This window comes from Apiospora kogelbergensis (assembly GCF_038363985.1).
Source record: "Apiospora kogelbergensis strain CBS 113332 chromosome Unknown utg000009l_segment0_segment0, whole genome shotgun sequence".
NCBI classification, from domain to species: domain Eukaryota; kingdom Fungi; phylum Ascomycota; class Sordariomycetes; order Amphisphaeriales; family Apiosporaceae; genus Apiospora; species Apiospora kogelbergensis.
Window position 1 is genome coordinate 2,822,550 of NW_027117426.1, and position 25,980 is coordinate 2,848,529.

At 55.1% G+C, this 25,980-nt stretch overlaps 10 protein-coding genes across 10 annotated transcripts; 9 read left to right on the forward strand and 1 right to left on the reverse strand.

The window, feature by feature from the left end:
* Positions 1 to 246: 246 nt before the first annotated feature.
* PG998_013978 (uncharacterized protein) lies at positions 247 to 1,158 on the forward strand (the record flags this gene model as incomplete). Its single annotated transcript, XM_066880794.1, has 2 exons — positions 247 to 741; positions 802 to 1,158. The coding sequence occupies 2 exons, from the start codon at positions 247 to 249 to the stop codon at positions 1,156 to 1,158; spliced, it is 852 nt and encodes a 283-aa protein (XP_066724933.1).
* Positions 1,159 to 3,675: 2,517 nt separating this feature from the next.
* On the forward strand, positions 3,676 to 5,537 carry PG998_013979 (uncharacterized protein; the record flags this gene model as incomplete). Its single annotated transcript, XM_066880795.1, has 5 exons — positions 3,676 to 4,048; positions 4,121 to 4,175; positions 4,229 to 4,396; positions 4,447 to 4,587; positions 4,646 to 5,537. The coding sequence occupies 5 exons, from the start codon at positions 3,676 to 3,678 to the stop codon at positions 5,535 to 5,537; spliced, it is 1,629 nt and encodes a 542-aa protein (XP_066724934.1).
* Positions 5,538 to 5,990: 453 nt separating this feature from the next.
* Positions 5,991 to 7,630, forward strand: PG998_013980 (serine threonine kinase PRP4; the record flags this gene model as incomplete). The annotated part of the gene is made up of 2 exons (XM_066880796.1): positions 5,991 to 6,035; positions 6,098 to 7,630. 2 exons carry the CDS (start codon positions 5,991 to 5,993, stop codon positions 7,628 to 7,630), a joined length of 1,578 nt encoding a protein of 525 aa, XP_066724935.1.
* A 612-nt stretch (positions 7,631 to 8,242) lies between these two features.
* Positions 8,243 to 9,999, forward strand: PG998_013981 (uncharacterized protein; the record flags this gene model as incomplete). The annotated part of the gene is made up of 2 exons (XM_066880797.1): positions 8,243 to 8,848; positions 8,995 to 9,999. The coding sequence occupies 2 exons, from the start codon at positions 8,243 to 8,245 to the stop codon at positions 9,997 to 9,999; spliced, it is 1,611 nt and encodes a 536-aa protein (XP_066724936.1).
* A 730-nt stretch (positions 10,000 to 10,729) lies between these two features.
* Positions 10,730 to 12,114, reverse strand: PG998_013982 (uncharacterized protein; the record flags this gene model as incomplete). Its single annotated transcript, XM_066880798.1, has 4 exons — positions 10,730 to 11,236; positions 11,260 to 11,724; positions 11,874 to 11,952; positions 12,062 to 12,114. The coding sequence occupies 4 exons, from the start codon at positions 12,112 to 12,114 to the stop codon at positions 10,730 to 10,732; spliced, it is 1,104 nt and encodes a 367-aa protein (XP_066724937.1).
* A 546-nt stretch (positions 12,115 to 12,660) lies between these two features.
* PG998_013983 (aldo/keto reductase) lies at positions 12,661 to 13,696 on the forward strand (the record flags this gene model as incomplete). The annotated part of the gene is made up of 2 exons (XM_066880799.1): positions 12,661 to 12,711; positions 12,758 to 13,696. 2 exons carry the CDS (start codon positions 12,661 to 12,663, stop codon positions 13,694 to 13,696), a joined length of 990 nt encoding a protein of 329 aa, XP_066724938.1.
* An 880-nt stretch (positions 13,697 to 14,576) lies between these two features.
* On the forward strand, positions 14,577 to 15,554 carry PG998_013984 (uncharacterized protein; the record flags this gene model as incomplete). Its single annotated transcript, XM_066880800.1, has 1 exon — positions 14,577 to 15,554. One exon carries the CDS (start codon positions 14,577 to 14,579, stop codon positions 15,552 to 15,554), a length of 978 nt encoding a protein of 325 aa, XP_066724939.1.
* Positions 15,555 to 17,846: 2,292 nt separating this feature from the next.
* Positions 17,847 to 20,539, forward strand: PG998_013985 (uncharacterized protein; the record flags this gene model as incomplete). Its single annotated transcript, XM_066880801.1, has 2 exons — positions 17,847 to 18,599; positions 18,674 to 20,539. 2 exons carry the CDS (start codon positions 17,847 to 17,849, stop codon positions 20,537 to 20,539), a joined length of 2,619 nt encoding a protein of 872 aa, XP_066724940.1.
* A 907-nt stretch (positions 20,540 to 21,446) lies between these two features.
* PG998_013986 (uncharacterized protein) lies at positions 21,447 to 23,311 on the forward strand (the record flags this gene model as incomplete). The annotated part of the gene is made up of 2 exons (XM_066880802.1): positions 21,447 to 22,299; positions 22,356 to 23,311. The coding sequence occupies 2 exons, from the start codon at positions 21,447 to 21,449 to the stop codon at positions 23,309 to 23,311; spliced, it is 1,809 nt and encodes a 602-aa protein (XP_066724941.1).
* A 591-nt stretch (positions 23,312 to 23,902) lies between these two features.
* On the forward strand, positions 23,903 to 25,816 carry PG998_013987 (uncharacterized protein; the record flags this gene model as incomplete). The annotated part of the gene is made up of 3 exons (XM_066880803.1): positions 23,903 to 23,997; positions 24,060 to 25,130; positions 25,192 to 25,816. The coding sequence occupies 3 exons, from the start codon at positions 23,903 to 23,905 to the stop codon at positions 25,814 to 25,816; spliced, it is 1,791 nt and encodes a 596-aa protein (XP_066724942.1).
* Positions 25,817 to 25,980: the final 164 nt, after the last annotated feature.

Genomic DNA, 25,980 nt, shown 5'->3' on the forward strand with positions numbered 1-25,980 from the left:
TGGGAAACGTAACGACACACATCAAGAAGTAGTCCTGCCGAGTCGAAGCTGCCCTGAGTATAGCTGGCCAGGTCCAAGGTCTTTACTCCTGCCGATGCCACGTTCATGCAATCCGAGGTCATACCGAAGAGTCCCGCTACCGTGCTTTAACCCCACTTCTCGTCGTTGGCCACCATGAAGTTGTCAGGACTGAACTGCTGGTCCACTTGACCTCCTCTTCTGTTTGACACCCAACACAGCATTGCCATGGCCGACCAAAACTCGCAAGAACCGGCAAAGCAGCCGCAGCCAGAGCGCTCGCTCACCGAGCATTTTGGGGGTTCGGAGCCCTCACAACACCCTTCGCGCTGGAACGCCTGCTGGGAAGAAGAGTACACGCCCTGGGACCGCGGCGGCCCCAGTATGGCTCTGGCAGATCTGCTCCCATTTCTTCCGCCCGCCACCGCCGACGGCCAGGAGAAGCCCCTGAAGGCGCTGGTGCCCGGCTGCGGACGGGGCCATGACGTCTTGCTTCTGAGCTCCTTCGGCTTCGACACGGTGGGCTTGGACGTCTCGGAGCGGGCCATGGCCGACGCCCTCAAGAACGCTGAGAGCATTGATCTCGACGAGGTGTACCCGCTGAAAGGAGAAGCCCAACAACGTGGCACCTTTAAGTTCTTGGTTGGGGATTTCTTCGGCACCGACTGGGTTGCGGAGGCGGGTGTGGAAGGTGGCGAATTCGACCTCATCTTCGACTACACCGTAAGTCTGCCGAGGCGCAGGAAATCACGAACAGCAGGAAACTAACACGAGTCTACAAAGTTCGGTTGCGCATTGCCGCCCTCGGTCAGACCGGCGTGGGCGCAACGCTATCGAGACCTGCTGGCTACCACTGGTCGTCTCGTATGCCTCGAGTTCCCATCTACGAAGAAGCCAGAGGAGCCCGGTCCACCATGGGCCATGAAGCCGCTTACCTATGTGGCCCATCTTGGTCACCCCGGGGAGGAAGTCGCTACGGATGAGCACGGTGGTGTTTTAGAGGACAAGGTTGAACCGCCTAGGGACGATGGCCTCATGCGTCTGTTACATACGAAGCCGCCGAGGACCCACGCCGCTGGTTACAAGGACGGAAAAGTAGTCGACTGCATCTCCATTTGGTGTCATACCGCAGCCGCATAGTCACCGATGGTAGTGACGTTGCATATGCTTGGAAATCGATGATGCTATGACATAATTGAATACAAAAATGACTCAACTCAATGATCCCGAATAGTTTCTTTGGCTATTTAGCCCAACACATTCAGCCCCCTGTAGCAACCGGGTGTTTTCAAACTTCATACGCCACCCAAGACTGAAATATGCTAGCTGCAAGCGATAAGATACCAAGAATCACGGCAATAACGACACCGATAAAAGTGGCTATCATCGCATAACGAGCGCCGTTTTCCCGCTCAACTCATTTCTCCATGAAGCCTCGCGGGCTCGGGTTGCCGACTTCTTCATGCAGATCCATCAATTTCGAGCCAAAGCAAGGATATTCGAGATCATCCCCGCCGACTGCGAAGCCGTATTGCGTACAGTCTGGGTCAAGCGACCTCTGCGAGCTCGTCGACTAGGTCATCAATATCACGATTTCAAGATAAAGAGCTTGAATCCGGCACAGGATACGTTATATGAGGATTCTGAATGGAGGACAAGACCTCGTTAAGATGACGGAGCCTAATCAGCTGCCACCATGATGCTACACCCTAGACTATGGTCAATTCCATAGACTTTAATATCATTGGCAATGCCAGCTTCAATCTCGTCCAAAAACAATTGTATCTGGCTCCTAGTCTCAGATATCATGGGACTCCATCCGACTCGGCATTTCCAAGGTGCATGTGTACGTAGTTGCTAGTCAGGGGTTTCTTTAAGGAGCTTACTTCGTGATGGCCATGCTGATCTAAGCGAGCAGTCATAGGTGTGTCCAAACATATACATCGTGTCCTAGCAACAACCCACTATTTCGGAAAGAGCCAATGTTACATATTGGAAGTAAACAATGGCATTCGTCGCGAGAAGATCCCGCATACTGTAGTGTCCGGGGCTAGGGAAGGGCTCGGCCGTAGTTAGATAGGTACGGTCTCCTTAGCTAGGCGTGTACGCAGGCGCCATGTTGAAACTCTGGAGTTCAGTTCAGCCGCGATGGTTGTTGAAAAGATCCGCTCGTTGCCCTGACGTGGCGAGTTGACTATCGTGAGCATGCCGCGCCCGAGAAACCACCCCCTTTTGGCATAAATCGTTGCCTAGATTGTCACAAGCAACAGAGCAGAGGTACTCAATCCCTAATTACAGATGTTTTTGATGAAGCCGGTTTGGCTTGGAGGTCCAGCCTTAAGTGGCGGGTTCTATGTACCATGGTCGACGGTGTCCTTCGGGTATAATCCCGAAAGCCTATTCGCCGGTACTAACCGTGATCTTGCAAACTGTTCACACCTCCTAGTCTTGTCTTGGCCTTACTTTTTAGTTATCTGTTTGATACTGTGTAGGCGGGGTTTGAGTGGTTCGAGTATCGTGGTGTTTGGTAGCGATGCCCGGTGGACATGGTGATAGCTTCAAGGAGGTGTGGCAACGTTTTCCGGGTCATGTGGCGCAGTGGTATGTATGTGTTGCGGTTTGCTAATTGAAAGAGACTCAATATCTAAGGGTTCGATTCCGAGTGTTTCAGCCTGTTTTATTACATTATTTTGTTCTTGCTTGCTCAGCAGTCATCCAGTTGTCGTCGCTACCTAGCTAGCTCATGTGTCCAACCAAATACGTTCCCCTACCCTGCCGACCACAACGGATGCCCTAGGAAGAACCGATCGAACACGACCTTGGAGATTTCCGAGTTAGAAGCGTAGCATACATAGCCTGGTTGCACATCTCCGACCTGTAGGGCCTATAAGCTCCATACTGCACCGGCATGCGTATTACGTAAGAACTTCCCTTAATCGCTGTGCGGGTGCATTCGGACGCCATGTTGACGTGTTATAATCTCTAAGCTAGATCGTGTAAGATGGAGTATGTTCTTTTGGCACCGTTGTATCTATCACTGCATAAATACGCCCCCTTTTCGAGGCTGTGGTAGTTCTGCGATGTATAGGCAAGATCTTGTCTTACGTAAATAGTAAGGTGTTATAACCCCTTTTTCAACATCACCGCGACAAATTCATGGCTCATTCTATTCGTTCGACAAAACCTGCCCTCAGTTTCAAGGCATCGAGACCGTCACAGCACTGCGATGGCTCTGGGCACTCGCCAACCTTGCATGACGACGTGCCACACCCCGAATGTGACCCTGGGCGGAACGCTCTTCAATAGGCCCGCTTGTAGCTACCCCAATTCCAATCCTGGGGAGACACCCGCCCGGCTTTTACCCTGGTTGATCATCTCTTGTGGGGAACCCTTGTTGCGTCCTTTCCCCGCAGAGCTACTGCTTGAACATGCTGAAGAAAGATGGTGAGAGGATGGATAAACCTTTCAGGTTTCTGAGGCGGGTTCCTTGGCGTCAAATAGAATCTCTTCGGCGCCTGGGAACTCGGCTGTTTTCCCCGAGACGGGGAGGAAGCTGTATAAAGCCAGTGAAGTATATAAGGCGGAAGGGCACCGCTGTTGCAGATATCCCGTCACAGACCGATGAAGGGCAAGATTTTCTTGCATCACTCTGCCAGCATGATTGTCCCCCTTACCCTTTTCATGGGCTCTCTTGCCCTGGCCAAGAACTTCCGCTATCCCACACCGCCCATGGGCTGGAACTCGTATAATTACTACGCCTGCGAGCCTACCGAGGAGATCATCCACCACAACGCGCAGGGTTTGATTGACACCGGCCTCGCCGCGCTAGGCTACAAGATCGTGACAACCGACTGTGGTTGGAATGCCGAGGACCGCGACGAGCAGGGCCGCTTGCAGTGGAACACGACGCTGTTTCCCAGAGGCGGCAAGGCATTGGGGGAGTTCATCCACGGGCTAGGACTCGACTTTGGCCTGTACAGCGGAGCCGGCTACAAGCAATGCGGAAGCGAGGTCCTGCCTGCCAGTCTGGGTAAGAGACGATGATGGACCCTAGAACGAAGCAGGTTCTTCTAACGTGCCCTCACTAACTTGATCATGACAGGCTTTGAGGAGCAGGATGCCCAAGCATTCGAGGAATGGGGCGGCGATTCACTCAAGTAAGCTCCTTGGACACATCGGAGTAGTACAGAGAAGCTAAACTGGGCGCAAGGTACGACAACTGCTACCCGATCAACGGCTCAACTATGGTGGACTACCACTCGGAAGAGGCAATTGCGCCAACCCGCTTTCAGAAGATGGCAGGCGTTCTCGAGTCACTTGAAAGAAACATGGCCTACTTCGTCTGCCAATGGGGCGTCGGCTATGACGTTGGCGAGTGGTGAGTAACACATACTCCCCATCCGTGAAGATTGCTGACAAGTCTGCCAGGGCCGGTGCGATCGGCAATACCTACCGCATGAGCAATGATATCTATAACGGCTGGCGTAGTATCTGGCGCATTACCAACGAGATCGTCCCATACTACAGACACACCAAGCCCGGCGCCTTTGCGGATATGGACATGCTCATGTAAGTGGTTTACCGGGCCCTATCCTGGAGATTGGAAACTAAACGGCGTGACGCACAGTGTTGGTCTCCATGCCTTGTCCGTGGAGGAGGAGCGCTTTCACTTCAGCATGTGGGCCATCAACAAGTCGCCCCTGATGCTCGGGGGTCCGGTAGATCCCGACCTGGCGGGGCAAGCGTCCATCGACATCTTGTCGAATGAAGAGATCATCGCCATCAACCAGGACGCTCTCGGGAAACAAGCGCAGCTCGTGCGCCGCCACACCGAGGAGGAGTGGGACCTCTGGGCCGGCGAGCTGTCCGACAGCCGTAAGGTGATCGGCATCGCCAACTGGCGCAACGATACGCAGACCGTCCAAGTCGACCTCGCCGCGGCTGGTGCAGCCTCTGCCGAGTCTGTCCGTGATGTCTGGGCCAAGAAGGACTTGGGCCCCCTTGAGGGAGCCCAAACGGTGACCCTGGCTGGGCACGAGATGAAGGTCTGGGTCCTATCTGGCGTTACGGAAGCCACAGCCCCCGCATCGGCGGGCTATTACTCGGCGGCTTCCAACGCCACGACGAAGGCGACGGTGGTAGACTGCGCCGGCGACGGCGAGTGCCTGCCCACAGGACAAAAGGTTGGCAATATTGCCGGCGCTGGCACAACGGTACGTTTTGGCGGTGTCAGCGCGTCGAGCGGCGGCGCCAAGCTGCTGGGCGTGGACTTCATCAACTATGAGACGGCGCTGGGGACGGCGTGGGATTTTGGGTCCAACACGCGCAACATGACCATCGGCGTCAATGGAAAGCCGGGCAAGCGGTGGGCGTTCCCCATCTCAGGCGGCGATTGGTACGAGACCGGACGGCTCATGGTGGAGGTTGACGGTTTTGTAGCCGGCGAGAACGAAGTGACCTTCGCTGCTGTAGGTGATGCTTTCGCCCCTGACTTGGTTGGGTTTGAGATCTACGAATAGAAACACAGACAAAGCATCATCGTGTTAGGGATGGGGAAAGATGTGTTAGTCTCACAATAATGCAGGGAAGATAGAAATGCACAGGCTAAGCCTCAATCAACCGTGACACACTTATGGACGTCGTTGTTAATGAGAACGAACGAATGAAGCTGTACAAGACCTAAGCTTGATTGGCCCCCCTAAAGCGCAGTCCTAGGGACACCATAGACCCTCTGTAAAAAGTTACCTCTAAGGCATTTTGCTGCATTGGCCTGCCCCACCAAACTTTTGCATTCACTCCCCTAGCTCTAACCTCAAAAACCTCAAGTGCTAGGAATCTAGAATTCACCGACAGCCTGCCTCACTCAGTACTTACCATCCAACCCTCACCAGAACACCCCCTAGTATTCCGCGCAGGGGCGAGCACACATTAAGAATTCAGTAAAGGCTAGTGCTCAAACTACCGCCGCCAAGATGATGCACCCTTCGCGTCAGGCATATGTAGAGGAAGCGCAAGAGGTACGTCCAACTGCTGCTCTGATACACCGCAGTGCCTACCAGCAACTAACCCTGGAATCAAGGATCGCACCATCGCCCTCGAGGACCTGCAGACCGATCATGACTACGAAATCCCGGGCGGGGACACCGGTATAGCCCCCGAAAAGGCCTCGGCCATCCTGTCCAAGTTCGAGCGCAAGCGATTCGCGAACACGATAGCTGTGCCCACCGACGATGGCCGCGTGCGTGCGAAGCTCCGCGAGCTCGGCGAGCCCATGACCCTCTTCGGCGAGGACCCATCCGACCGGCGCGGTCGTCTGCGCGAGCTTCTCACCGTGCAGGCTGAGCAGGCGGCCGCGGCGGGCGCCGAGGGCGGCACGCCTGACGTCGAGATGGAGGATGTCGAGGACGAGGACGCCGACGACCAGGAAGAAGAGTTCTACACCCAGGGAAGCGAGGGGCTCCTAAAGGCGCGGCAAGAGATCGCGCGGTACTCGCTGCCGCGCGCCAAGAAGAGACTGGAGGCCCAGAAGGAAGAAAGCAGCATTGTTCTACGCACACACGTCAAGTTCCGCAAACAGATCCGGGAGAGACTACAAGGGTTCGAGTTGCAGGGCAGTCAGACGGCGGGCGACAGACATGTCAGCATGACGAGGATATCGCCCAACAGCGAGATGGTAGCGGCGGGCAATTGGGGCGGCAGCATCAAGCTGATCGAGATACCTTCGCTGGAGGAGAAGGGCACGCTGCGAGGGCACACCAACAAAGTCAGTGGCATCAGTTGGTTCCCCGGCGCAACGCTACCCGAGCGAGGTGTGAGCCGAAGTTCAGTCAATTTGGCCTCCGGCGGTGCTGAAGGCAATGTCAATTTATGGAGCTTGGAGAAGGACACGCCCTTGTCGACACTGGAAGGTCACGTTCAACGAGTCTGCCGCGTTGAGTTCCATCCCTCGGGCCGTTACTTGGCCAGTGCTAGCGAGGACACGACATGGAGATTATGGGATGTCGAGACGACAACAGAACTACTATTACAAGAGGGTCACTCAAGAGGCGTCTTCGCGATCAGCTTCAACACCGATGGTTCGCTGCTAGCCAGCGCAGGGCTGGACAGTGTCGGCAGAATTTGGGATCTGCGTTCAGGACGAACAGTCATGATCCTGGATGGCCACCAGGACGGCCACATTAAGCCCATTCACGGCCTTGACTGGAGCTCAGACGGCCACCGCGTCCTGACAGGCTCGGCCGACGGCTGGATCAAGTGCTGGGATGTGAGAAAGGTGCAGCGGACGGGCGGCATAGGCGCGCACAAGAGTGCCGTGTCGGATCTGCGGTGGTACAAGGGGCTCGACGATCCCTTGGAGGGTGCAGTGCAGCCGGGACTTGACGATAAGGGAACTCGGCTCCCGAAGAAATCTGGTACCTTCTTCGTATCGAGTGGGTTCGACAACAAGGTCAACATCTTCTCGGCCGACGACTGGTCGCTGGTGCAGAGCTTGAATGGCCACACAGGTCCTGTAGCTAGCGTGGACGTGAGCAGAGACGCGCGATGGATTGTCAGTGGCGGCCATGACAGAACGGTGAAGCTCTGGGGTCGTAACGACGGAGAAGGCATTTGATGTTCAGAAAAGCGATACCCTTAAATAATGAGTTGAATCTATCTATTTTGCCATGCAAATGTTTCCTCTCAAGGCTGGCTGGTGACACGTGATGGGGTGACGCCTCGGGAGTGTAGATAGCGATTCGGCTGCTGTTGTTGGGTGGGCCTTAGCGTGGCATTTTCAAGTGGCCCGATTTCAAAGGGACGCATACACGTACAAACAAGTACCTACCTACTGGCCCTGGGCAGGTACTCTCTTCGCTACTCGCTACACGGCGCCCTCTTGACTGGCCACAAAGACGCTTCTAATCTCGGGAGCGCTTTCTTTTGGGCTTCCCATCAATGCGTGCTTTTGCGTTGGTGTCATCGATCGGGCGGGATAATCTACTCAAATCTCCCAAATCTCTCAATCGTCGCGGCGGCACTTGGTCGGAACAACAGCCGGGATCGCTAGCAACAGGCTTGAGGCTGTTTACCATAGGCCAGGCCCTTCCCAAAAATCGGCAACCGCCCCAGTTCGCCCCAGAGAACGCCTTGACTTATTGACTACGGCACCGACCACGAACGCTTCCGAACTTAAACGGAGCGCCAGGAAAGTCCAAGGCAGAACTGTTAGCTTTACTGCTTCGTCATGGCCAGTATTGATCGATATCGACCACCGGCTCGTGAAGGTTACCAACCCCCCACGACCAGACCTCCGCCTCAGCAGCAGCAGCAGCAGCAGCAGCAACAGCAACAGCATTCTCATCCTCATCCTCATCCTCATCTTGCGTCCTCCACCACTACTGCAACTGCCACCAACGGTGCACGCTCAGCTAGCCGATCCTCCAAATCGCCCATCAAGAGACGCGACGTCCCTCCCGCCGTGCCCACGCCACCGCCTCACGCCCATTACCGATTTCCTCCGCCGGCGCACAGCAACAGCCGTTCGTCTCCAAGACCACGATCGAGTAGTGCGCGATCGCCCGAACGCACGGCGACGGGGCCTGAAGCGCGCAGGACCATGGCCGCCAACCAATGGCTGTTCACCCAGGCCGAGGTGGACAGCAGCCCCAGCATCGCCGAGGGCATGCCGCTGGCCGAGGAGCGCTTGCGACGTGCCAAAGGCGTCAATTTCATCTACAACGTTGGCATCATGCTCAATCTGCCCCAACTCACCCTCTACGTCGCCGGCGTCTTCTTCCATCGCTTCTACATGCGCTGTAGCATGGACGAGAAGCGCGGAATTCATCACTACGTAAGTTTACACTTTTCCCACCACAGTTCATTCTCTATCCTTCGTCTCCATCGGCGTTGGCCCCTTGTGTGTGGAGTGGTCGCCAGCCGGCTTTCCTATAACTATGAATACACCAGGCAAACTGACTGACCATACCTGGTGCGCAGAACATAGCTGCAACGGCCATATTTTTAGCGAACAAGACCGAAGAAAATGGCGCCAAGACCAAGAACATTATCATCGCGGTGGCTAAGGTGGCCCAGAAGAACGCCAATCTTATCATAGATGAGCAGTCTAAGGAGTACTGGCGCTGGCGCGACTCCATCCTTCTTCACGAAGAAATCATGCTCGAATACCTGACCTTCGACCTCAGCATTACGCACCCTTACCAGATTCTCTACAAACTGCTAGAGGAGCTGAACTGCATTCATAACAAAGACCTGAGGAAATCCGCATGGACTTTCTGCAATGATTCTTGTTTGTCAATCGTGCCGTTGCTCATAGAATCTCGCGACGTTGCGTTGTCCGGCATTTTCTTTGCTAGTGTTATCACCAATCAAAAGATCCCGGACGTCGGCGGCAAGTCATGGTGGACTGCCCTGGAGGCGAGCGAGGAGCGTATGCAACAAGCATGCGCCATCATGGTGGACTTCTACAAAGAGAACCCTTTGCGGAAAGCGGACAACCCATATGAGGGCTCTCCTAACTTCAACTTCGACTCGACTAGGAATATGGGCGAGGGCTCCAGCACGAACGTGTCACCCAGAACAGAGAATCAGACCCAGAGTCCAGAGCCACAATCTAAGGAGCGAGCAAATGGTCACAGTAACGAGGAGACTGTTACCAAGGGTACAGTTAACGGCGGCACCTCCTCCAACGACGCCAACGACGATCCTATGGATATCGATGAAAGTTCCAAGGGAGGATCTTTCGCAACCCGTGAATCTCAGGGCCCCTCGCAAACGGGTCCAGGCGATTCGGACACTGCTCTTAAGGAGGCTGCGAATGACCCTGCTACCCATGAGCATACTGCCCGGGGCGACAGTAGGAACGCCGGGGGTGTTCTCAGCCCGGCTAAGAGGAAAGAGCACGATCCGTTATCCGATGAGAATACCAACGAGAAGCGGCAGCGACGGGACAGCGAGGAGGATGAAGGTGAGGTTCTGGACTAGTAGGCCAACGTCGAGGACGTCAAATTCTTGTTTTCGCCACCGTTTACATAGCTCTTACTCGTTTGTACACCACCCACGGCGATTGGTCCCTCCTCCATCGCCATTCTTCTCATTCTGTTTCATCCCAGAAAGTGAGTATCATTGAGCTGGCGTTTATTAAGGGTTGGCTTGTAACTCGGCAGCGTTCTTTCTTCTCCTGCGAGGCTTGCATTTGGAGTTTGGCTAGGCATGAATTTTGGGCTTGATTTGCTTTGGGGAGTTTCATGGCATACCCGGAAAGGAGAATCCTCCCTATGTAGCACATAGCCACTCGCGTATAATTATATAATACAGCGATGCCAAGGCGTTTCAAGAAGAAATCGATGAATGTGCTTAGAGGGCTTACCGCAGAGGGCGATCTGTAGAATGGCAAATTAATAATACAACAAAAACAGCGCATGATTGGATCGTCCGGCATGGGTTGTTGAATTGTTTTATAATCCCTGTTGTCCTCTTAACGTTGTTTATAGGAGCAATTACAATCCAGTTTAGACTTATTTCGGTCTCTGTTTCTTTGCGTTTCTGCCCCTATTCGGACCAAGGTGGGTTAGTTAATCTTCGTCTGTCCAAGCGGCAACCTTTTTAGCCAGCCCTTTCTCATCACCGAGTATTGTTTGCCAGTTTCTCTTCTGCCGTGGTAGTACCAGCCTTGGCTCGCAACTCCTCCAGAGTATCAAGCACATCGATCCAATTACCGCATTTCGTGAGCCGCATCCGGTCTCGCTTGCCTATAAGCGCCCGCTTGTCGGGGCCCGTAGCCAGGCCCAAGCATCTCGGTGAGATGGTGGACCCCGGACTTGAGGACTAGTGGGGATCGCGCCAGGTTGGCGAGAAACACGTCGACGGCCTCCCAAGGGCACGCCTCGTGGCCTGCGAACAGGGCCGGGTTTGCCAGGAGGGCGCGGGCGGACATCAGACCCGCGAGGTTGGGGAGATGAAGCGGTTGGGGTTTTGGCGGCGCAGTGGTAGAGTCTGTGGAAGAAGTAGTGAAAGTCGGGCTGTGGTTGTCGTTGTCGAGTAGGTGGCTTGTGTAGGGCAAGGTCCGTAATGTGAATACGTCGCCCGACACTAAGATGGGAACCCGCTTGCCGTACTTCTCGGTGAGGATCTCGAGCGCCTCCAGGTCGATCGGCAAGCTAGACGGCGTCTTGCGCGTGCGGGGTGGATGGTAAGCCAGTCGATGTTGCGCCTCCAGCCACTGCCGCCGTCGTCCGCCAAGACCGTGTCGACGAAGTCGATGGTCCGGCGCAGGTCCTTGTGCACGCGGATCTTGACAGTCACGCTGCGCCCCTTGGCGGACTCGACGTCGGCGTCGGCGAGCCCAACGGCCCAGCCATCGCGGGCCAGGCGCGACCGCGTCTCGACCACCATGTCGCGCACGAGCTCGCGGCGGTCCATGAGCGCGGCACCCAGCGACTCGGCGCAGGCCCACGACTGCGGGCAGCCGCAGTTGAGGTCGACGCCGCTCACGTAGGGCGCCGCGAGGCTCGAGGCCCGCGCCAGCTCCAGCGGCTGGCTCGCCCCGAACTGCACGACCGTGGGGACGTGGGGGGCCCCATTCGGCCGGGTGGATATGGTCAGGTCGCTCTCTCGAGCCACGGAGGACCGGTTGAACTCTTTCGCCAGAATCATGGGGGTCCAGCAGAGGTCGGTGCCATAGTGGTGGACGGTCTGGCGGAAGGCGAGCTATAAAAGGGGCGTTTTGCCTGTCTTAACACTCAAGTCCGTCGAGACGATAAGCATGCATGGCAAGCGCCGGGGCACTACGCGGGTTCCAGGAAAACCCCGACGGGAGCGCGAGGCACAGAGACTCAGCAGGAAAAGGATTCGCCTACCTTGCTATAACGCACCATCGGCGCGCATGCGTACAAATATCTGCCTTGAGACTTTGCCGCATCGAATAGCTTGAGCGGACTGCAGTACAGGGATACATGAATAAGTAAAGTAACCAGGCCGGGCGGAATTCATACCCTAGAGAAGAACTTACTTCTCTCAAGATACACGAGGATGAGATGAAACCTACTGGAGTGTCGGGTACAGATGCTCATGTTCACCATCACCATCTACGAGGTCCATAGCTGGCAAAACGTGTTGGTACCTCCGGCAGATAGAAAGAAAGAAGAGGCTGTCGCGAAGGCTAACAAAGTCTTATCTCCATGGTTGGAGGGTGGGGGGGATGACGGGGACTGCAACGCAAATGGGGTGGAATGGACTTAATAAAGCCGCCAGTTGTTAAGTCCGGTTGAGCCGCAACATAAGACGAAAAAAGGCAAAATGGGAGGGCGTGTAATGCCGACGGGCTTAAACCCACCGGGCGTGTTATTGTCCCCGGCATTGTCGTCATGGAGTTTGTAATGCTACGTGTGCGTGTGCGGGAGGGGCCATACACGAGCCAATAGCTGGATCAATGGAATTCATTCGAACGGGTTGACCTGCTTCTTGGTGAGTCCTGAATGCTTTCACTTCTAACTATATAAAGACACCATAACCCCCCCGCAAAGAGTAGAAAACTCCTGCTCAGATCAAACATCCCCCCCCAGAACCAAACACTTCTTCGACCGCACTTTTGCAATCAAAACCATCGACAAATTCGTATATACATAGACTCCTCATCTATCCAAAATGCCCCAGTTGATCGGAAAGGAGATCGGCCCTATTGGCTTCGGTCTTATGGTATGTTTACAAATCTTTGTTCTTCTCCTTGACTCGGGACTAACAGATCAAGGGTCTCACGTGGCGCTCCAAGCCATGTTCTGAGGAGCAAGCCTTTGAAACCATGCGCACAGCGCTGCAGAACGGCATGAACTTCTGGAATGGAGGCGAGTTCTACGGAACTCCCGAATACAACAGTCTCACCCTTCTGGATCGCTACTTCGCCAAGTATCCCGAGGATGCCGAGAAGGTCGTCCTCAGCATCAAGGGCGGTATGGGTCCGTCTGGCATAGATGGGTCCCCGGAAGGAGTCCGGAGAACTCTGGATAACTGCATCAAGCTCCTGAACGGTCGCAAGAAGATTGACATGTTTGAGTACGCCCGGCGGGACCCCAACACACCCCTGAAGGTGACCTTTGGCGTCATCGACAAGGAATACGTCCAGACTGGCAAGATTGGCGGCATCTCCCTGTCGGAAGTCAAGGCATCTACTGTCCACGAGGCAGCCAAGATCACAAAGATCGTAGCCTGCGAGGTCGAGCTTTCACTGTTCGCCACCGATGTACTCGACAACGGCGTCGCGGCTGCTTGCGCGGAGCACAACATACCTCTCATTGCATACTCGCCACTTGGCCGCGGCATCTTGACAGGCCAGGTCAAGTCGTTGGACGACATCCCCCAGGACAGCATGCTCCGCCACTTCCCACGGTTCCAGCCTGATACCTTCCCCATCAATATTCAGCTTGCGCACCAGGTCGAGGAAATGGCCCAAAAGAAGGGCTGCAAGTCAGCGCAATTGGCCGTGAACTGGACAAGAGCCGTGTCGAAGCGACCTGGGATGCCTGTCATCATCCCCATTCCCGGGGCTACGACAGTGGACCGGGTGAACGAGAACGCCAAGGTGGTGGAGATGTCCGAACAGGAGATGAAGGAGCTTGATGAGACTCTGAGCAAGTTCACCCCTGCCGGAGCTCGATATCCTCCCTCTATCCCAATGGAGGGCTAGGGACAAGAAATCCAGGGCTCTGTGTACATGATGCGTGCCTGTCTGGATTCGTCAGCTTCGGAATAGGGCAAGTAGAATCAATCAAAGCTGGGAAAGTGGTGTTCCGATCAGGTCAAGAGAGTTATCCACGTCGTGCGATCCTAGGAAACATCCGAGGACTATCCAAGGATCTGTTCAGAATTGCAGAATTCTTGTTGGTAGCATCATAGAACTGGGTCGTGTGAAAGAAACACAGTGTTCTGAACTTACAGGGAATTAGCTGTATCGCTCATACAAAATGGGTGAGTCCTGAGCTAGCCACGGAGCTGATTGCTATCATGGCCATCCTCGCAGGTGTGGGAGTTGAGAAGAAGAATGCAAATCATTGGTCTGAGAAATGTGAAATTGAGATTTTAACGTGTTGGTAACAGACCCCACTATCCACTGTGAAGCTCCACTGTTGCTTGCCCAGCCCAAGACCGCCACCTTGTAGCGAAACCTGATGATGGTCGAGTCAGTATAAGCAGATACAATATTGTCAGATTTCATTCTGGGAACTCTTGCTCTCCACTCCCTTGTTGAAGTTTACTTTTGTATTCTCATGTACATTCTGATGATGGGTTTTAAGGGAATGGATTGTAGAGTTGTACGTGCGAGCCAATGACCCTTTGATAACTGGTATCTCGATTCACATGGACCTGGTGCCTGGGGGCTGTTGTCTCGAGGCAAGGCGTTAAACTCTCGGCTTTCTGGCGAAAGTCCGAAGTGCAGCTCATGGCGACCACGTAACCTCCTCCTTCTCCTCTTCGGCGTTCTTACATTATGGTTATTAGCCACACACCGCACCCTCGTCTTCCCAGCAAGACTCAAATCGTGCCCATAGCTAAATAAATACGGGAGAATGATGCCTCCGTTGATTTCGTTGGAAGAACACTTCCTCTCCGACAAAGCCGATGATGTGAAGGATTTATACTCGGAGCAGTTCCGGAACATTCCCGGGCTTGCGGACAAGTTGGCGGACATCGGCCCCATCCGGCTCAAGTCCATGGACGAAACGAACATCGCTATTCAAGTCGTCTCCCACGGTCCCGGTGCGATGCGCGTGTCGCAGTGCCAAGCCGCGAACGACCAGCTTGCCGCCGCCGTACGCGCGAACCCGCAACGCTTCGCCGGCTTCGCGGTGCTGCCCATGGCGGACCCCGACGCCGCCGCAAAGGAGCTAACTCGCTGCGTGCAAGAGGCTGGTCTCGTCGGAGCCCTCGTTGATAATCGATCGGATAACGACTACTACGACGGGCCTAAGTACGACAGTTTCTGGCGCGCCGCCCAGGACCTCGATGTGCCCATCTACCTGCACCCGACCTGGCCCACCCCTGAGCAGACGGATCTGCTCTACACGGGCAACTTCAGTCGGGCGGCGACGATGAGTCTCGGCGCGTCAGGGTGGGGCTGGCACTCGGATGTAGGGCTGCACATCCTGCGCCTCTTCGCCGCAGGCACATTCGACCGGTTCCCGCGCCTCAAGATCATCGCGGGCCACATGGGCGAGATGCTACCGTTCATGCTGCACCGCATCATGCAGCTGTCGCCGCGGTGGGGCCCGCGTGAGCGCCCGTTTCGGGAGGTTTACGACGCCAACATCTGGATCACTACCAGCGGGGTCTGGAGCATCGATCCGATGGCGACCATCTTGCGGAACACCAAGATCGAAAGGATCCTCTACTCGGTCGACTACCCATTCGCTAAGAACGAGGACGGGCTGAAGTTCATGCAGGACCTGGAGCAGAGCGGGTGGGTGACTCCCGAGCAGCTGGAGCGCATCGCCCACAAGAACTCGGAGGATCTCCTCGGGCTGACAGTCGCCGCCAACAAGTCTTGAAAGTAGAGATTATATCTAGATGCATGTTAAAACAAAAGTGGACAGACTGTGGATGTGAGCTCCTACTCATTTCAATATATAACTTCATTCCTTGCTTGTATCCGCTTCTTAGTCAGGACCTTGCGGCAATTGCACCTGGCCTGCTGGAGCATCTACATACCATTGTTGGCTTGATGTATGTACGATGTTGAAACGGCGCTCGGAGGTGCTCCCGTCGCGCCGTATATGCGATATCCACTTCCCTGCATTCCTCCTTTCCTGCGCGGGGAATAAATTGGCATTCATTATTACATCGTAGAAAAGCCCGCAGCTGCGCGTGTTTGCGCAAGGTTCCCATGTGGAAACATTGCCCTCATCGCCTCAATCGCCCTCATCGGAGCATGATGCTGGGCAACGGAGCCATCTCTTTTAGTGTTCCGCTGGCTTTAACTCAATATCAAGGGAGGCCGGCGGTTTGATTTGCGGTAGACCCGTTTGGTGGATTCAGCCAAGCGGTAGAACTATTGGATGGAACCTTCGGTAGTACGCCTAATAGCAAGCCCTGTGTATATCCTTCCCGACTTGAATGAACATCGTGGAAATCACCGACATGCATGCCGTGCATGCTTGGTACAGAGATGAGGTATGCGAACAAGAGAATGCATGTGGCTGGGTGCGGTTACCTGCAAGTGCGAGAGTACCAGGTTTATTACGCAACCAACAGACAGCCGAGATCATTGGCATTAATTAATGGCAGACGGGTGCTTGGACGCACCTTTGGGCACCAAGGTCCTCACTTCCGCACCCCCGACGAGGGACAATTGGAGGGGGCTTGGGGTCCTGAGAAAGAAAGAAGAAGAAAATAACCGTCAGCCTGCGTGGCGACTTGCATTTGTTCTGATATGCAACTGCATATTCCTAATTATCAAAAGCATGTAGAGCGGAATTCCTTTCCTCCTCTAACCTAGGTACTTGTAACCACGATCATGCATGAGGGTCATGTACCTACAGCACCTTATGCATTAATATCGTGCTCAAGGCAGTGTAGCGCATAGTGAGCTCATAACAACCATCTCAATCCATCTCGTCTAGAACTCAAGCGTCCCCAGCGCGGCTCATTACGACATGATTGCATCTCCACACAGCAAAGGGAACGAACGTCCCGTCACCTACTGAAGTCAAGCCACCACTATACCACTATACTAATAGACACGAATTGCCGGGGCCGGTGAGAATCGAGAGCCGGCTTGGGATCTGGCTTATTGCGAGAAAACACGACTCCACGACACAAACGTTTCAAGCTACCTTGGCCGGATCAAGACTAGCATGCTCCGAATAGTTGAATAACTCGTAAGTGCAATTACGATCCAGGTACCCAAAAAGGCCCCAAACGGCCCCAAAAGGCCAGGTACTGAGCTGAGCGAGCGGGTCAAGACCAGGAACGGAGAACGTGCGTGGAGGGGTCACCCATTGCAATATCACTCTGTTCTTCTTCCCTCTTCCCTGGTGCTGCCAATCACACCCGTCGGAAAAGCGACTGGGATAGACCCCCCGTCCTGCGCGAGCTCCATCCGTCCAACGACTTTGTTGCTTGAACACCCAATCACGGGGCTCCTGGGACCTGCAAGTCTCCAGATACACTGACAGGCCCTCTCCCACAGGAAAGTTGGAGGGTGTGGGCGATCATCCCCTATCAGGCATCGGGATCGCGCAGGGAGAGGGAGAGTAGGCAGAAAGAAGAAGGCAGTCAGTCCGTTTGCATTTTCTTCATTTTCCGATCAGGGCCCTCGACCATGCCGACGCGATTCGAATAGAGTCAGACCTCGACCTCCCATAGTGCTAGGTTTGCTTCGACCGCCTACCCGACATTAGCCCCTGTCGAAGCCACCATCGAGGTGCTCTCGATACTTGCGCCCAATCCGACCCGAGTTACGGCATCCGTTCTCTTCTAATAGACAGCCGCACCGCCTGCTGGCTTCCCCGATCCTCCCGTCAAGCTGTGTCGCGCAGTCGTCGTTCTGCAACACAAACAAAAGAAACGTTATGAGCTGACGGCATCGCCGAGAGACGTGGTTATCGATACAAACCATAACTTGCCTTTAAACCCATCCCCTGATTTGCACGAAGGGCCAAATTGTGGAATACCGCGGGCGACTTGTCGCATGTACTGTCACTCGTTCGGGCCCAAGACTCAATTCTTGTTCATTATCTTGCGACAAGGCCGCTGAAAAGCAAACTTTCTCAGCCACCCCAATTGACGCCGACTGCAGCACACGGTTGCTGGGTGGGCCAGTTCGCCAAATGATTGCCAACATGGCCATGCAGGCAGTAACAGACGTATCCAAAGACCGCGGCCATGGTAAGACGGGGTCCACGAGCTCTGCTCGATCGATACCGATGCCAGCATCACCTACTTTAACAAACCCCGACATGATCTTGCCCGACTGGGATCCCGGTGCCGTCTCCTCCCCCGACAGGTCGCAATCCCCTCTCAACATGTGGAAAACTGCGAATGGGTTCGACATGAGCCAGTTCGACCTTGGCGCGCCTGCATTCCCGGCTGCTCCTATCACCCCCACAACTCCGATTATTTACGGCAATGGCACCATGTTGTCAGACATTGGCGAGGTTACGGAGAACGAAAGTACAGTAGGAGGGCCTGGTGCGCGCCGGGCGAGTTCCATCTACAGTCTTCAACAACCAGAGACAATGCAGTTGGTGTACGAGACACTCAAGAAGAAACATTCGGACCAAACAATAGTATCTCAAGATCGCGAGCGACGCTTTTCGATGGAATCAACAAGCACCATCACCAACGGAGACAACCCTCGATTATTTGCAGATTTCGACGATACGGTCAGCGTGGACGACAGCGTTTTCCAAGGCGATGACGAAGAGAGCAATGCGGTATCATACGCGTACGACGAAACGTCAATGACGGGTGACGAGACCCCTACCACTGAGGAGTTCAGCCCTGCTTTTACTCCTGCACCCAAGGATCGATACTCGACAGTGCTAAGTCGAAGAGCTGAACAAATTTTGGCGAACGCTAAGCGGAGGCTCACGGTAAGTAGTGGAGCTTTCTCTGCATGCATATATATGTTTGCGCCACGGGCTGTTGCTAACTACCAATCCAATAGACGATGGAAGGAAATCTCAACCGTGCTAGAACGTCTATGTCGTCGTATGGGTCAGACTCCACGCCTTCGCCAGGCTTTTCGCGACCTGCCACCGCTCTGCCCAACAACCAGGACTCTGGCGCGACGAAGAACCCCCGCGGGCACAGCCGTATATCAAGCGAGAACAACGTTCCGACTGAGGCCAGATCACCCCCGGTGTTCTCACCTCGAGCATCTAGCGCGATGGGCACGGCTGGTGGTTATAGGCGCCCCCTGAAAGGGTCTCGAAGCGCCGAATACATGCCATCAGAGGATCCTTTCCTGGAGGAGGAGGAGGAAAACCCCACTGTCTCTCCGATATATGGTAATGCAGCACTGGCCAAAAGTAAGGCTTCCTTACACGACAATAGAGTCGTGCTGGAACCGTTAAGCGAAGATGAAATGCCTGAAGATTTCGAGAACATCCGAGACAGTATTGAGAGCTCCAAACTCGAGTCGTTCCTGAGTCCCACGTTTGGCTCGTTCAATGAAAAGGGATTGAGGAGGTCTGCCTCTACTGCGCAGATGCGCGAGCTGAAGGACCACATGACAGACCTCAAAGGACGACTTGCTGCCCTGCGAGACCAAGCCCGCGCGGATACCATGAAACGCCGGAGTCTGTCAAGCCTGCGTACGCCAAGCCCATTCACCCACGCTCGCGTTGAACAATGGTACGCGGCTACTGATGGTGTTGCCGAGGAAGCGGACGCATTGAGTGAGGATGCAGCCTCGTTGGATGGCAAAGTGACTCCTGCTGAAAGAAACAGCATCGACGCAAAGGCCCTTCGCCCATTATCCGAGGATGATGAGTCGCTATATACCGACATAGAAGAACACTATTCGCCGAAGACGAAGCTGGCACCGGCCGAAATCCATGTTCAATCACCAAGCAAAGCATCGGCGATTGGAACTGACGATGACGATGATCTGAGAACGGAGGACGGTTATGAAGATGCAGCCGGCGATGGATTTGTGGATGTTGTCGATCTTGACAGCGAAAGTGGCGACTCGGCTTATCATGATTCCGTCCAGAATCAGATGTCGCATGAAGACCGTGAGGATGCTTTCGATTATGAGCACTTCTTTTTGCATAGTGCCATGGGCAGCATGACCCAGAGACGAATGCAACAGGCGGGGAACCGGGATAGCTTCGGCTCTGAGGACTCGGTTGAAACGGCTCGTGGACCTCTAGTCACAAACCGCGGGCGCAGGCGAGGAAGTGATACGTCCGTATCTACCACGGATTCGTTTGCCACAGCAACCGAGGGCAGGCTTACAAGGGCTGATACGTCAGCTGCGGAGGAATACCCCGATGAGGCCATGCCCAAGAGATCGCGCTCGCATACACCCGAGACGGCCAAGCGTCTGACCTTCGGCTTCAACAACATGGCTGGCGAAACCAACCTGAACCAGGTGCACCAGCGCGCTTCGGTTCTTCGACGTCCCTCGAGCAGTGCAGCGGCCTACTTGCACCGACCTTCAATAGCTTCTATTAATTCGCATGGTACCGACCGTAGCTTGCCTCTGGTGAATGGGTCACGATCTAATGGCGTCTTGACCCCTGGAGCATCACCGAGGGAATCCCCGGACCAGGACCTCAAGCAGATATCCGAGAGCCTTATGAGCGAAACCGCGAGTATCTGCGAAAGTGTGCAGGGTGGTGATCAAGAGGCCATGGGGATGCTGCCCAAGGAGGACCAGATTCTGGTGCAAAGACTTGTTGCGAGCCTCGGCAAATGCGTGCTCGGTATAACCGAGAACGGTCGAGCCAGCAGCGAAAGCAGACTTTACCGGCGGCGAATCGACCAGGCCAGGAAGATTCTCGAGGGAATGGAACCACGCACTTAATTTCTAATGTTTAACAAATACACACACTTCGAATGTGCTAGGGAGGAGAAACATGGGCCTTTTGTTTGGATCTTGGCCACGCAGACACACATGCCCCCAACGCCTCATGTCTCAGGACATAATTTAACACCACCTTTTATTATCGATTTTCTATGTTGTCGAAAACCATGTATTATGAGCATGAGACATGCGGATCCGGATCGAGGCCGGCGGTGGAAAATCTGTCATGTCGTTTGCTGACACAGGGAGGCGGGCGGCCTTTTCTCTTTGTTTCCCCCGGAGTTCGTGGACGTCTGAGGCCCTTGGCTTGACTACATGCGTAGTCAAGAGCGAAGAAGACGGCGCAGAAGGCCGTTGCTCATCATACCTTATATATATTCTTCGATACCCTGGGTTACGGAGCAGCACCGCTATCTCATGCGAATCGTCTCGCCCGTACCTATTCAAATGTATTCAGGCCGGTTGGCTCTCTTCTTGTAGACATATCAGGTCACCAACCGAGTGTTCGATCCACCAAACGCCTATCTGTCACTTCCAGCATTGACCCAATCTGGTCCTGGAGACATCAAGCCATGGATTGCCTTGAGTTATGCAGGTAACAGTAACAGCCTTCAACTGATAAGATCTCTCAAGAGAGTGTGTGTGTGTGTGTGACATAACCAATACCCCACAATGGTCTGAACCCCACCACTGGGCGGCTTCCTCTAATCAGATTGAAATTTACCCCACGGTGCCTGTCACTTCCCCCAAGAAAAAGTGCCCCTCCATGAAATCCTACTGAAGGTAGACACTTTGGAGCATTTTCAAAGGCCGTAGCCGGAGCCTGGGCTTCTCTCGAACCTCAATTGAATTCTTCTTTAACATTTCCTGATATTTCTTCTGTGCCTGTCTGATAACCCAGCCCATAATGGCTAAGAAACCGGTTATCGGCCTGTTGGGCGGTGGCCAGCTTGGTCGCATGCTTTGCGAGTCTGCTGGCCCCCTTGGCTATGAGATCGCTATCTTGGACGAAGAGAACTCGCCGGCCAAGCAGGCCAACCACAACGACCTGCACGTCACCGGTTCCTTCAAGGACCCCGCCAAGATCAAGCTGCTCGCGTCGCGCTCCGACGTATTGACCGTGGAGATCGAGCACGTCGACACCGAGGTCTTGGAAGAGATCGCCACGGTTGGCGTCGACGTGCCCGACGCGCAGGGCGGTATGACCAAGAAGAAGGTCCCTGTCCACCCGGACTGGAAGACGATACGTCTCATCCAGGACAAGTACCAGCAAAAGGAGTACCTCGGCCAGAAGGGGATCCCCATTGCCGAGCAGATGGCCATTGCGGATGCGGGTGCGGATCGCAAGGCTTCGCTGCAGGAAGCGGCCGCCAAGTACGGCTTCCCGTACATGCTGAAGGGCGCTAAGGGCTCTTACGATGGGAGAGGCAACTTCAAGGTCCGCAGCCCCGAGGACTTCGAGACGGCTTGCCAGCAGATGGGCGACCAGCCGCTCTACGCGGAGCGATGGGTGCCCTTTGAGATGGAGCTCGCCGTCATGGTGGTACGAACGGAAGACGATGCGGGGAACCTCCAGAAGGTCATGCCGTACCCAGCAGTCGAGACCATCCATGAGGACAGCGTGTGTACCAAGGTCTTCTTTCCGCCCAGGAACGCGGCCGACGATGTCCAGACACGAGCGCAGAAGGTCGCCTGCGACGTGGTGTCCCATCTATGGGGCCGTGGAGTGTTTGCTGTGGAGCTATTCCTTCTACGGGACGGTAAGTAAGACGTCACTAAATAAGGTTTGATAATATACTCATTCCGTCGATTCTAGGCCAGGTCATAGTCAACGAGATAGCGCCGCGCCCTCACAACAGCGGTCACTACACGATAGAGGCCGTGCCTCAGATGTCGCAGTACAAGGCACAGCTGTGCGCTATCATGAACGACTTCCCGGAAAATTTCGAAATTGTTCCAAGGGTGCCATCGGCCCTCATGGTCAACATTCTCGGTGGTGCCAAGCCCACATCCCATGACGATCTGACTGAGTTGTCAAGAAAGCTGACAAACCGGTCAATGGATGTCTACCTCCACGACTACGGCAAGCAATCAAAGCCAGGGAGGAAAATCGGCCACATCACAGCCATCGGTTACTCATCCATCTCGAAGCTCGTGGAGATGGCGCAGCCGCTCATTATGAGCGCTGACAAAATGCGGGCGGAACGGGTTGGGGAGTCGGCACCTACAGTGGCGGGAACGGCAGCACCCAAGGCTGCTCCCCTCGTGGCAGTCACGATGGGAAGCGACAGCGACCTGCCCGTGTTGACTGCCGGACTCAAGATCCTGGACGAGTTCCGAGTGCCTTACGAGGTTCGGATCACATCGGCACACCGCACGCCACACCACATGATGAAGTTCGCGGCAGAGATGGCACAGGGAGGAGTCAAGGTTATTATTGCCGCGGCCGGCGGCGCGGCGCACTTGCCCGGTATGGTGGCGTCCGAAGTTCACCTCCCTGTTATTGGTGTGCCCGTCAAGGCGTCGGTGCTGGATGGTGTCGACAGCCTCTATTCTATCGTGCAAATGCCCCGTGGCATCCCATGCGCTACGGTGGGTATTGGCAACTCCACCAATGCCGCCTTGTTGGCGATCCGGATCCTCGGTACTACGTACCCAGAATACGCGGCGCAGATGAAGGCTTACCAGACCAAGATGAGAGACGAAGTGCTCGCGAAGGACGAGAAGCTGTCTTCGGACGGCTGGCAGAAGTATATGGAGGCTAAGGAATGAGAGGCGACCCGGCCCAAAACAACGTAATGGGGGCATCGTTTCCTGCGTTCCGTTTTGGCTGTATGTAACTAGAAACAATCTACACATCGGGTTGGATTGACCGAGAGAACCCCACAGACCCTAAGCCAAGCCGGGTTAAGTCGATGCAGCCTGTGGGCAGATCTTGGTCGATCTCTACTTGCATGATGGCATGCAAGATCGAGCAGTACCAAGATCTGGAATCCATCAATGGCATTTGTAGTTGTTTACCTGCGATATTGGTCTGCTGCTAAGTCTGTCTAGGTACGAACTAGAGCGATTGGACGCGGGAGCCTTTGACGGGAGACTTTCGCCAAACCCTTAGTGGCTTGACATCAATGACGTATCCTATGCGAATCAAGGGGTCATTACATAACATCGATACCAGGAGAAACACGTGGTTAGTCCTCTGAACGCTTGCGATGAGTTGGATAACGAACTAAATAGAGGTGTCTCCAATTACACTTTGTCACTGGGCCTTTTCTCATTGATGCTTCATGACTCTTTCTTGTCTTCATGGCGAGTGAAAGGTTCGATCGTGACATAGAAAGAGACAGTGCCACCGCCGCATCCATGGCTCGAAACGGGCAACAGAACGGAGAACAACATGACTCCAAAGTCGGCGATACGCCAAAACGGGTACTTATCGTCGGCGCTGGAGCTGCTGGGTAAGTGAGCCAGCTGTCCGACCAGTCGTCATACTCAACTGTACTGACTGTGCCGTTTCAAGCATGTCGGCGGCGTACCACCTTACGCAACAGCCCGGCCAGTTCCATGTAACCCTGATCGACGCCGTTGACTACTGCGGCGGCCAGGCCTTTTCCATCCCGCTGGACAAGGACCGCCACGGCGCCTCGTGGTGCAACCAGGGCGTGCAGGGCGGCTCCTACATCTTCCATCATACGGCCACCATGTTCGCCCGGCAGGGCTACCGCGCCGACCCCGTGGACCTGCAAGTCTCCTTCGGCAAGGACGCCGAGTTCTGGACCAACGTGTTCCCCACGCAGCTGCTCGCGCGCCACCAGAAGGAAATCGGGCGCTTGGTCACGTACCTCAAGGTCATGCGCTGGCTCGAGATCTTCTTCGCGCTGCTGCCACTCCGGCTCGTGTTCAAGCTCGGCGGCTTCTCGGACGAGTTCACTAACACCATAGCTTTGCCCATGACGGCTCTGTTCTTGGGCACGGGCAATGCCACTCCCGAGGTCCCTGCTGTCATGTTCGAGCGCCTGTGTACCTCGCCCACCTACGGCATGTGGTACAAGCCCGACAAGCACACCGTCGTCAGCAACCAGCCGCCCATGATCGTCTTCCCGAAGCTCTCCGACTTCTACAGCAGCTGGAAGGACGATCTGGTCTCCAGGGGAGTTACTGTCCGTCTGTCCACAGAGCTGACCGAGATCGTCCGACGCGACAAGAAGCAAGGCGTCGTGGTGAAGCTCAAGGCCCGCACACCGGTTCCGGATCGCCACAACCCCGCCGGCGGCGACCCTGAGGAACCCGCCGGCGAGGAGACGTACGACGAGCTCATCCTCTGCTGTCTGGCCGACACGGCTAAGAAAGTGCTCGGCAAGACGGCGAGCTGGCGGGAGAAGCGTGTGCTCGGCTCGGCCAAGTTCAGCGACGACATCACCATCACGCATAACGACTCCGACTACATGAAGCGGCATTATGAGAACTTCTACCGCGAGGACCTGGCCGTGGCCAAGATGACCTCGCCAAAGAGCGGTGTTGAGGTGGAAAACTACCAGGCGCGCCTGGATTGGGCCGGCGATAACTTCCGCCCAATGTACTACATCAAGATGTACCCCTCGGACCGCTCCAAGCTCGAGATGTGTTTCGACACGACCAACTACCAGTCGCAGTTCCCCCGAGAAGGTGCCCTTCGAACAGCACGTGTTCCAGACCATCTACCTGAATAAGGCGCGGGACGCCCACCTGTGGTCCGACGGCGAGATCGACGAGACCAAGATCATCCGGAAGGACTGGTGGCACCAGCTGTGCCATAGCTACACCCACTACCTCTTCGTGGTCCCCTGGGTCATGTTCCTTCAGGCCAAGCGCGGCGTCCGCTTCGCCGGCTCCTGGACCCTGGTGAACGCCCACGAGGTCGCCATCCTGTCGGGCCTGGCCGCCGCCGTCGACCTCGGCGCCGAGTACCCCGAGGACCTCGAGCATGACCGGTTCGCGTTCCTGTCCTTCCGGCTGTACTACCTGCTAGCCTACGGGAAATGGTACCGCCGCCGCTACACTTCTTCTTCCAAGGCCAACAAGAAGAGCACCAAGAATGCCAGAAACCATGACGGCAACAACGGATTAAGCCAAAAGGCCAAGGACGGCCAGAGTTGGGCCACCGGGCTTTACGGTAGTGTTTACAAAGGGCCTGGCGTATCCGAGACGGCGCGTTCCGTCTGGAAACAGGATATGAGAAACGGTCTCAGCACGGAAAATCTGGCGGAGAAGAACGCGCCGGGCCGGAGTCAGCCGTAAGCCGGTTCAGTCATCTCTGTGTTGATCGGCAGGAGGCAATTGCTGAAAACATGGCATAGAATGGGGGAACGACCGGCGCTATGAGATGTTAGAATGGACGAGATGAATTGCGAGCGAGTCCCAGCGCGAGTGATTTCTTTGACGAACTTGTTGATTAAATACAT